The sequence below is a fragment of the Eurypyga helias genome, unplaced genomic scaffold (genome assembly GCF_000690775.1).
Source record: "Eurypyga helias isolate BGI_N326 unplaced genomic scaffold, ASM69077v1 scaffold32068, whole genome shotgun sequence".
NCBI classification, from domain to species: Eukaryota; Metazoa; Chordata; class Aves; order Eurypygiformes; family Eurypygidae; genus Eurypyga; species Eurypyga helias.
In genome coordinates, this window is record NW_010268113.1 from 70356 (window position 1) to 82404 (window position 12049).

Sequence of the window (12049 nt, forward strand, 5' to 3'; positions counted from 1 at the left end):
TTGCCAAACCCTTCTGGAATCTCCTTACTCCAGATTAGCACCTGTCTAGCAAAGCTCTGGAGGGCCCCTTACACGAGCTGACAACTGAGCCCTGTGTGTTTACTCAGGCTGTACCGGCACAGGAGGGCGCAGGGCAGAAAGACACTTGGCTCCCAACGTGCGGCTGCAGGATTCATCCTGCTAGACGAACCAATCATCAGCAACCGGAACTAAAAGTAGGCTGGCTGTTCACAGAAAGGGACCACACTGGCCATCGCTAAGGAAGTTTTATACTGTGAAATTAAATGCCACCTTTTTTTTTTTTTAAATAAGTGAATTAATTTATTCATGTTTGTACATTAAATTGTGTACAGTTTGAGAGGATTACAGTTAGATTAACAAAAGCCAGTTACCAAAAAGGAAATACAAAACTAAAAATTATTCTGGAAGCTTATTTATTACAGAAGGGAAGTTTCAAGATCATGTAAATCCAATCTGGTGAAATAGTTAGATGTTTAAAATGAAATGTTTAAAAAAAATCAAATTATTTCTATAAAATCATATCTAAGGCAGGTTTTATTGTACATTGATTTTAAACATTTGGATAGAGGGAAAAACCTGAGATCTATACCCAAAAGCTATTCTCTGCAGAAGAGACACACACGTCTGTCTGCTTTCAGCAGCAAACAGTATATATAATGGTTCCTATAAAAGTTGTGCTGTACATTAGCTGTAGTGCAGGTCACTTTCATATTAAGTGCCAACAAAGGCTTAACAAAATATACAAAGTCTGAAAAGGTGAGGCTGTTTAAAGCATTAATTGTATACATATTGCACACTATAGTGAATAGTCATGGTTCCAGGAAACACTCATGTTGCATCTGCCAGTTCTTGCGCTGCGAACCACAGCGGAACGAGAACGGGTCAAGGACGACGAACACCCCCAGCCGCAACGGCAGCAGAACGTGGTGGCAGCGCCATGGAGGCTGCTGTCTTCCCTCAAGCGGCCAGCGGTTTGCTGGTCCTACTGGTCCCGGGACTCATAAAGAAGTTTTGTTGCCTGACATGGAGACAAAACGTCATTGCGTGAAGTTTTGCTTGCAGCCACCTCACCTCCTTCCGGCTCCTCCAAAAATTTACTTGAAACCTAAGGCTTAGGTTCTGCTGTTTTCCTTAGTCTGAGGCATTCAAAAGCATTCAGTGATTTTTTGAAACTATGCGAGGCTACATTACATGCAGAACCTGAGGGCACTGAAGATCTAGGTCAGAAATGACCATTTCTGATCACAACTCCCTTTGAAAAAAGTTAGAAGTAGTATTTCTGAGATTTTTGGGGATCTGTCTGTCCAGATGCGCTGGGGTTAGGGGTGGCTGGGGAGCTGAACAGCCACACACCTGCATTTGCAGGCAGCTTATTAATGACAGTTCGAATTAGCAACCAGATGAGCCAAGTTCCAGAACTAGCTGGAAAGCCTTTATAGCACACACCTTCTTCAGGAAGGGCTTCCAAAGCTTCTGGAAGCTTTGCCCCTCCGCTTACCTTATGCATGGCTGCCAGCCAGCTTGCTGACAGCTTCCTGTTGCAGCTGAAGTCTTCGCTGGCTGTAAGCTTCATCTGCGTACGGCACCTTATACTGCAGCATCATACCTATGGCACGGGTGTTGCCTCCTGCAGAAAGAAACAAAGTCTTGAGCAGCAACCGGTTTTACCCACTTTAACACAGCTTCTCCTACCTAATAAGCATGTTTGAAGAAAACTCTCTCGTGATTTAATTCAAAGCAGGTGCGCTAACAACTGCCACGTCAGAGGAGGTAGCGACCACGGGTGTAAGTGCCAGGCAGCAGAACATGCAGGCTGAATATTGTTTCATTCTCTCTGGCAATCACCCAGGCACAACTTGTACAAGCCAGCAGGTAAAGCCACTACCTGCCCACGCTCCGAACACCCTCCTGTTTCCGTACTGCCCTGCCTTCTCTGAAGTAGCTGCCGTAGTTTCACACCGTGGCCTGCAGTCTAAACGGCGTTGCTAGTGTACAGTCAGAGTGACAGTACGAGGAGGGGATCCCTGCTCCACCCCAAGCCTGGCGCAGCAGTCGGAAGTCACTCCAAATCTGGCAGAAGGTGGAGGGAGGGGAAGATGCTTACGCAAGACTAGATGACGGCTGGCAGTCACTGACTTCCTGAGGGAAATCGGCTACAGAAGATACTGCTCTGGCAACAGCGATAGCGAGATGTCTGTATCTCGTTAGCCGCATGGAGGTTAAGATAAACCAAAGCAGAAACAGAGAAGCAAAACAAAAGCTTTGTTTAGAACAGCACACTCATGCTTTACATAACCTGTATTGGCCCTGCTTATTTCCTGCAGTAGGAGAGTGTAAGCCAAGCGCTGAGTACAGCTCCACCATACGCTTTTGGCAAACTGCCGGCATGGGAGGGCTCCTGGAGGCCACTGCTGTAATACCCAAGAAGCCAAAGAGAGACAGTCTACGCAACCTGACCAGAAGCCCTCAAACTGTTTATAAACACGGCCGTCATCTCCTCTGCTAAGGTACACTGAAATCCAAGTTCGCCATCCCCTGCATCCGCCCGGGCAGACTAACAGATTAAGGCCCTACTTTGAGATAAACCAGTGGAAACACCCGCAGCCTGCCCAGTTCTGCTGATTCCCACTGCCCGTGCCTGGCCTTCCAGGACATTACTGACTCGGGCAAAACACACCTTACACAACAAGACACTGTATTTACTTTACAGAAGTGTAAAAGCAAGCCGTTAATTAACAGTTTGTTTATTCCATGCAAAACCTTCCTGGTCAGTGCACAAGGAGTACGTTATTATCTGGCATGCGCAGTTCAGCACACCTCTGCTGAAGTAGGTGATGTGTAACACCGTGTACCACTGGAGATACTATTTCTCATCTTCCCTCCTCTCTTCCAGCATGGACATGTGGTCTAAAGGCAGCCTCCAATGCTTTAGTTCTCCTCCAAAAAGTTACTAAGCTTCATTCTCAGTTTATGAAACAGACAGATGGGAAAGAACAGATACGTGGCAGATTTGAACAGCTGTAGATCAAGCAAAAAAAACAGCACTGCAGGGGAAGAAGGATGGGAGGGGGCTCATGGCAACATGCTTAGGTGCGTCATGCTCAGAGGTACTGGTGATACCTTCCGTAATATGCTGGCTCTCCAGAAGGCTGGTGTAAGTGTGAGTATCTTTTTCTACCATCAAGGAAGGCAGGCAGGCAAAAAGATAAAGGAGTCAGAAGAGCAGTGAACAAGCAGGTACAGGAGCATCAAGTAACTCAGCAACACACCTGGTTGGGCTGGACACCAAGATAAGTTTGCACTGACTGAATACTGCAGACAGCTGCCCAACTAGAAGAGTCCAGCAGTGACAGAGGTGTTGCTAAAGAACAATCATTAGAATTCCTGACCTTGTTTATTCTCATTTCAGTCAAATCATATTCAAGTTCATCCTGAAACACTCTAAAATCTGGTAAGAGAGGAGGCAGTAAGTAGCTCCCCTCTGATTCAGGCGTTACCAGTTTCATTTGGCCACCCCTTTCTCATGAATGAAATTAAGAAAGTATAATTCAATTATTTATTCCCCCCCAGTTTCTCTCTCATTCTCCTCACAATTGTACCAGTAGAAGAGAAATCTCAGCAGGATCCTGAAGTTGAAGCTCCCAAAGGCTTACAGGTCCCTGTGAGCTCTGGAGTCAATGGATATTTAGCTAAGCGAAAGGATGAGAACAGATGATGATCACCTTTACTCAGGTTTAATCGAGCAGCTCCCCCACATCAGAGCTCTAAGGTAATTTCCCAATTCTTAGGTTTCTCCCCCAAACCCCAGTAGCCACTTGGACAGGGTTCCACACACCGCACTCTAATCTGAGAGCGGTTGTAACTAACACGGCTACACCTCAGTTACCAGCGACCTAGAAATGCACTCTCTAGCTCCAACAGTATTTACAACTTCACGTTTCTTTCTTAAGAGTTAATTTGCATTCACTGAAAAAAATTTACCTCCAGGAGTAAATCCCTCTGTAAGTATCTGAACACTTGAAATCTGTACAATTTCAATTTCATAGTGGCTGTCTCCATCCAAAACCAGGTACCTACGTGACAGAAGAAAAATTTTTAAAAAAGAGAAGTTTTTTCCCCAATATCAAGTCCCAATCAAAGGAAAAAGAGAAACACAATCTCTCAGTGACTGACTGTTTATGTTCTTTGCAATGGACAAGGAGAGAAATACAGCAGGAAAAGTTACTTTTCATTGAAGTTCTTCACTTCAAGGCAAAAACCCGACACAAAACCTGCAGTTCTGTTTGCCAGGAGACCCTTTCAAAATACTAAAAACATTCTTCTGAAGTTCTGGGAAAGAAGAGAGCCTAAAGCGTTCTAGCCAACCAAACTACAGGGATGAGCTAGGTAATGCTTTGGCTGGAGTGTTAAACACCACGGTGCAGTGTTGGAATCACTCTGAAACAAGCTTTTTTCAGCGGCTATAGATTTTTCCCTCCCAACAACCCCCCCCTTCCTATGATGCTCCTGTTAGCTGGCAAAGACACTGTATTCCAGTGGCACTCAGGAGCTCTCAGCATTCTAAGGAATTCTGATCCACACTGCTAGTAAATTCAAACCCATTTACACAAAAAAAGTTGTACCTGTCCTTTCAGTCCAATTACTCTCTCCAATATCCTTGCAGCACGTTACTCTTATTTTGTCTAGGTTATTAGATAATAATATAGCTGTAAGTGCAACAGTAATATAGTTTATATGTGCAATTTCTATCAGTCCTTCTCACCTCTGATTGTTGGAAAGTCGACAAACCATGAGCTCAGATTTATCAGATGTTCCCAGACTTACAAAGAACGTAGCACCTGGAAAGAAATGTTGTAGTATTCTAGTGCAGAGTTCAGGAAGGAACATTCAAGCATGAAAAAGGACAATGAAGTTTTACTTACTGCACCTCACACACTGAAAATGGGGTGAATTAAGAGACCAGCTGACACATTAAACTGATTAACACCTGCAGAACACTCAAGTATAAAAAGACCTTTCACAACTGTGATGTAATTTCTCCTACACGTTGTAGAAATACAAATGATATCTAGGATAAATCTTTTTAAAAAGAGAACAGATTTGGAGATGGTAAAATCACAGACCTTCTCTTGTCACCATGATACAAACTACTGTTTCAGTATTCAAAAAACAGATCTGCCACAAGAACCTAATAGCAGATGTGACCTTCAGCTCTGCATGTACCAAAGAGCAGAGATGCCTCTGTTCTCGTTACTGAAGGCTAGCCCAGGCTTACTTTGAGGTCAGTGAACTTTAGCCTTCGCACTGTGTTTCTTCCTGCTCAGAACAGCTCCTCTGCCATCAGGAAAGTCATCTTAGCCACACTCAGAAAGTGATTCATAACTGAAAATAAAGCAGACTACACACCTCGCCACTTTATTTCCCCCACACTCCCTGTATTGCCTAATCCCGGTGCTGCTGGCCTGGGCAATGAAAACACTGCCAACATACAGCCCTGCCAAACAGTCTGCAATCCGTCTCCGTAAGTGGAGCCACGCAGCCGCAGAGCGCTTCACCTCGCACTCCAGTGTTACGCGGCCTCCCCAACCCCTCAGCACGGATCCCCAGGCTGCTGCTGAAGCGAAACAGAGGCAACAGCAGCAAAAGTGGGAAGGACAGCACAGCCACTGGCTCTGACCGAGATCTGTGGCTCCCCAGCAAGTCAGCAACAACTTCGGACTTGAACTGCACAACACACATGCAAGCAGGACAAGCTTTTAAAAACAACTTCAGTTCCAAACACATTATTTACATCCTCATCTCCACCTTCATCTGCAGAGCAGAGTGAGGCATGATCTGTGTTACAGGGACAAGCAGACTCCTTTCTGAACTCAGAGTCTCCTCAAAGCATTCGTGCTCGTCAGACGTGTGGCTTAGCTGACCGGTTATACACATCAGCATCACACTGGGAGTTGAGAGCCCATCAGAAGGCATGGAGCAATCACAGAGTATTTTAAAAACTGAAGACTCAGCTTTCTCAGTGTAATTGGAACATGAATTACTGTACTGCATGTAGTTTTAACGCTATGCAAAATAGACCGCTCGTGACGATGGCTGTAGGGCACAGGTGAGATCAAAGCTCACAGACGAAGCTTGAAACAAGCACTGTATCTTGTTAGAACATATTAAAATCACAGAATCATGGAGTGGTTGGGGTTGGAAGGGACCTTAAAGATCATCCAGTTCCAACCCCCCTGCCGTGGGCAGGGACACCTTCCACTAGACCAGGTTGCTCACAGCCTCATCCAGCCTGGCCTTGAACACTTCCAGGGATGGGGCATCCACAGCTTCTCTGGGCAACCTGTTCCAGTGCCTCGCCACCCTCTCTGTGAAGAACTTCTTCCTGATATCTAATCGAAACCTCCCCACTTTCAATTTAAACATGTTACCCCTTGTCTTGTCACTACAGCCCCTTGTAAAAAGCCCCCCCCAGCTTCCTTGTAGCCCCTTCAGGTACTGGAAGGCTCCAATAAGGTCTCCCCGGAGCCTTCTCTTCTCCAGGCTGAACAAGCCCAACTCTCTCAGCCTGTCCCCACAGCAGAGGTGCTCCAGCCCTCTGATCATCTTCGTGGCCTCCTCTGGACTCGCTCCAACTGGTCAATATCCTTCTGATGTTGAGGGCTCCACAGCTGAACAGAGCACTCCAGGTGGGGTCTCACAAGAGCAGAGTACAGGGGCAGAAATACTCTCTGTTGTTAAGTACCTTTCATCCTTATTTAACCTAACAGGAATCTGGCTAAAAGATGCATTATTTTAATAAAAACGCCGCCTGCACACCCATCCGCTCTCAGAGGAGTGCACCAGCACGCGTGTGTGCAGGCAGCCCTTACCGTTCATCAGCACCTTAAGCTGCTTGTCATAAAACTCCGTTTCCTTCTGAGAGACGAGGGCACATTCAGCACACTGGCGCACAGGGTCCACGAAGCACATGCGAGGCAGAGGCACTTTTTTACTGCAGCACTTGTCACAGAAGCACTTCCCGCACCTTCGGCAGTGATGCTAAGCGTAAGAGAACGCCCTGGTTATTTATGTCCACAGGAAACTATTAAAGAATAATTTGATGAAGTGGCTACATTAAATATCCTCCGCTCCAAGAAACAAGAGTTTCTCAAGTGCAAGACATGCGAGTAGAGGGATCGGTAAAGGAATTTCAAGCGGGAGAAAGGAAGAAATCTCTGAATATGGAACACAAAGGACTGAGTACAGTATGAACAAGAGCACCACAAGCCTTTGTTGGCACTCTGTGGACATGCTGCTATAGCAGACCAGACAAGACACCCAAAGGGCTTCTCTGGGTGTCCAGTCAATCCTTCACCTTACTGTCAGTAAAAACACAAGGGAAGAATGGCTTCTAGGTCCCTTCCCACTTCCAAGCAAAGACTGTGGGACACCTCCATTGGACATTCTATTCTTCTCCCTTAAAATTTCTTCTCGTGTTTTCCCCACAGAAACTTAAGCCTAAAGCTACTTCTCTGTCAGAAATATCAGGCAGCATAGCACAAGTCCAACAAAGTTGCAAAATCGGATCTAGTATCGCAACGCGCTTCACAGCTACTAAATCTGCAACAAGTGGCTTGTGCTCCAGATCGCTCTCGGGGTGTGACAGTCCCAGCAGCTCCTCCTGATGCAAGCTCTCGTGTCAGAACAAGTATTCCCAGGCAAGCAGGGACTGATCTGCAGCTCAAAGCAAGCCTGAACACTTGGATACAAGGAAGTGACACGCTTCAGTTTTGGATAGTGTTAGGCTTTCCTTCCAAATAAGATGCAAAATTCTCCAGAGTACCCATTTCCCAAGGCTACCTCTGTTCGCTTCCCAAAGCTCACAGAGGTAGAGCTCAGCAACCGAGTGAATTAGCGCTTCTCAACCCCAACCAACCAGCCACCGTGTCCTCTACCCACCCAACTGAAGGGCAAAACACGGAACTAGGAGAAGTACGCTCCGTGGTTTAGAAGTACTGGGATCACCAAACGACATCCTAATGCTCTTCAGGCCTCCTGAAAGCCTACCCCTATCTGCTGTGACATACCAGTATGTCTGGTTCACAGTTTCTCCTTCCCTCTCCCTCCAAAACATAAATTAAAAACCACTGACTACGTCAGCGCCTCCAAGTCGCACTTCCACGTGTGCATGCTACGACAGCGTCCATGCAGCTACGCACGGGAGTGATATTCCCTGCTAAAAGTCACTGCTGGCCTTTTTTGGGATGCAGTTTTCTTTCTCTAGGCAGAAACCCCCAAGGTCAGCAGAATGTTTTCCAACAGCAGCATTCCACAGTGACCTGCTTTTAACCAGAAATGCCCTTTTCCAAACCTGAGATTAAGTCCTGCTTTACTTTCAGACCAGAGGGAGAATGCAAGTTTTGGTTCTCCACATTTCAACAATACGGTTCTTCAGTGCAAGAGCGTAATTCATTACTCCCAAAAACATCTTTGCTTACATCTCCACAACTAACTGTGTCTCCTAAAGCACAACTGAACCAGTTGCCTTGGATTCTATGTCAGTACTGATGTTAGCAGCCCACTCCAGCATGAGTTCCCCTAACTCTTCCTTTGAGAGTAGACAGTAAATCCTGTGGACACACAGTAATTTGGAAAAAATCCCTAACTTTGCGTTACACACTGAGCCACGAGAAGCATTTCAACAGAATTAAACCAAAAAGGACCTCTGCTCAGCAAACGCAGAACAGAAAGAAAAACTACTTTAAGTTACGCCAGCCTCTGCACGCTATTCTACTGAAACCTCCCACCTTTCACATCGAAACAAGTCCACGTTAGTATTTTTCAACCGTTAATGCTTTACATTTCGTTAGTTTCTCTTACCTTTCTAGTTATGAAGTCAAATTTTGTATCACACTGCATACATCTCGGGCACTAGAAAACAATACAAATTGAGATTAATCCTCAAGATTTCTAAAGCTTGAATCCTACTACCATATACAAAGTCTCAGCTTTATATTATGCCCTAAAATAAACACCTCCAACGAACTTCCATCCTTGATCTTTTCACCATGGATGGCTTTCATTTGTCTTCATACCGGTGTAGCAAAACAATGTCATTGGTCAGACAGAAAGAAAAGCTGCCAACCTCATTCTCCCTACGGAATGCTGCATCTTGCCGGGAGTCACAACCACGTTTCAGAGTACTTACCATGCGTAACAACGTCTGGCTACCCAGACAGAGTCCAGAGTCTGCTGCTTCTGTATCAGTGGTCATCCTCACTGTACTGCAGTGTGCTACTGTGACCCTCTGCTGACTCACAAAAACACCGTTTTGTGTATTTTAATGCTCGCGGTACTTACACATTTTTGAAACATGCTAGGAGATACTTGGTTTTCTTCCAAGCCACTAAGACTTCATTTCTGTTCCAGCTACAGAAATGTCACTTCCTGAAATATCTTTCCCAAAACACGCTTACACCCACACTCCTCCCAGCAGAAAAGCCAGAAGAAAATCGAAATTTCTCTCTCACAACTAAGCAGAGTTTGAGGGTGACAGTTTGGATTGTCCAAACCAGCGGACGCGATTGGTGACTGTTAGGACAATTCACGTTTTCTATGCAGAAAGTCACCTACCAAAGGGCTGAGAGTCTGCACTTACAGGAGAGTTTAACCAGCACTTGACGTATTTTGATCCACCATATCAAAAACCACTCTTCAATTGCTTAAAAAGCCATTTGTGTTGGATTTATTTACAAATATTAATGCAAAATTATGCCTGACACCTGACTCAGGAAAACATGATTAGATCCTGTAGGAAGTTTTACAACTCTAGAAACCCAAACTCTTTAAACCAGACTATCTCAGACTACAGCAGAACGTCACCTTAACAGCATGCCCCAAGCCGGGCAGGTGCTATTTGTTAAGCACACAGTAATCACCTTTGCCTTTAATTAACATATTTCAATACTTAACCCTTTATCTTCTATAAAGACTTTGAGGTTACAGCAGCTTTTGTCACCGATTTTGGGGACTTTCGCTTCAGCCAATGCCCAACCACTGTCACAAGTCTAAAGCCAAGGAAGTATTACAGCAGCTAAATTAGAACTTCTGTAGAAACCGCTCATGTTCTTTTGAAGTACAAGATGGTTAATAATTTGCAACAGTTTACATGAAGCGTTCTGACATCTAAACAAAAGTTTAACACATTAGAGAGTACCTGCAGTCACTGGTGGAACATAAATAGCTTACTGTAACAAACACTGCAGGTAGCTCTCTGTTTCTAACCCCCCCAAGAGAACTAGAAGTGTTCCTGTACTGTTTCAAATAGGCTACAAACACAGGCATCCAACCCCCCCTTCTCACAAGGGCTGCAGAAACGCTTATTCCAACACTCACTGGTGAATAACCTTCAGCATAAAGCAACTTCAGTATTCCCAGGTTTCATCTCTCTGCCAAGCAGCACTCCACAGCCAACACCACATTTTCCTCTACACCAACTCCGATTTAGTGCTTTAATTTTTTGACATGTAGCTTAAGAGCTTGTCTGGGAGCAGGACCTGTCAAAAATTTTTGCCTACTCTGAATTTACCAGCAGTTTAACTCCTTAAAGAAAACATGTTTGTTTGGTTTGGGGTTTTTTGGTCAGAAATTAGGAAGTAGAAGCCACAGACTAAGGCGGGGGGTGGGGGGGGGTGGGGCAACACACGCTCCTCTAAGTGCTGTCCTAAACAGATTTCATGCACAAGGTTACGCTAAACATACACGTTGCTTTTCAGGAGGAGCAAAGTTACCCATTCTCTCTTACTGAATACAAACTCCATAGAAAAAATACTTCTGAATTCCAAACCTATCCTGCTAACACTGCCTGATACACAGAGCTGTCATCAATAAACCACAAGTCAAAAGGCATACGGAATGAGATTTTCCTACGACAAGGTTTTAACGCCAGCGAGCTCAACACGCTGTTCCTTCACGACATCACTGCTTTAAGTGCCCAAATCAAGTGAACCCATTTGCATAATATCAACTTCTACTTTGCCTGGGAAGAGATGACAATGGAAAACCATCTCAACAGGTGAATCCTTCCTGTTCATCCATATGCTGACATAATTAGTGAGTGCACGAGTACTGGAGTAAGCTTTACAGCCTAAAGGGGGGTTTTAATCACATTTACAGAAAAGCAAGCATGACGTTTGAGTTAACTTTTCCTGTCTTCAAGACACAGGCTTTTTAAAACCACTGCAAATCTGAGCTTTTTGCAAAGTGGAAACAAAAAGATACGAAATAAGAAATGAAATTAAAACGCATGTCACTAGCATATTCATTTCACATACACATAGCACTAATACGAACATCAGATTACTTCCCACAGGAAGAGGAAAATGGAAGAACATCCAACAGTTGCTGGATCTTGTTATTAATTTAGAAACACTACGAGCTGGTTCATTACAAACAGCGTGGAACTTCTTACGCATTAGCTGAAGCACGGTGATGAATGTGCCTAACGCTCTGGATCCAGGCAGAGGTGAGAACACTGTGGATGGACAGGAAGCTGTCCTTACCCTTCACACACCTTATTTGCATATACAGTAACGAAGCCATTCAAAACGTGATGCAAGGGAACACTGGGTCAAACCCATTAACACGGTGAACTTTCGCCTATGTTAAACTTCACAAGCTCATCAAATCACGCCTGAGCGAAACAGCGGATGCCAGAGAAGAGCACGCTGCAAACATCTGGCAGATGGGGCTTGCAACACCCTGGTATTACAGCTGCACAGGGCCAATTCACTGCCTGAGCCGCACGGGTTTGCCAGCGGCCCGAGCGCAGCTCTGTCACGCGACTAGAGCCGACTCAGGCCGGGCCCACAGGGGAACCAGCCACAGAGAGCTCAGCTCCCTCCCACAGCAATCCAGGAGGCCTAAGGAACCACTGCCACTGCATCCGCACATCCCAGCTCCGAGACATCCAGTGTTCCGCAGCCACAGGAGGATCTGGCACGCAGCTGGATGTCACCAGGGTTGGCCACCTCTGCATTCCACACACACA

General features: G+C 45.3%; 1 protein-coding gene across 1 annotated transcript; it reads right to left on the bottom strand.

Moving 5' to 3' along the window:
* Nucleotides 1-1003: 1003 nt before the first annotated feature.
* On the bottom strand, nucleotides 1004-9274 carry ZFYVE21 (zinc finger, FYVE domain containing 21). Its single transcript, XM_010157652.1, is given in 9 exon segments — nucleotides 1004-1039; nucleotides 1520-1601; nucleotides 1603-1648; nucleotides 3142-3195; nucleotides 4003-4094; nucleotides 4784-4859; nucleotides 6891-7059; nucleotides 8881-8931; nucleotides 9209-9274. Coding segments are annotated over 9 exon segments (672 nt in total).
* Nucleotides 9275-12049: the final 2775 nt, after the last annotated feature.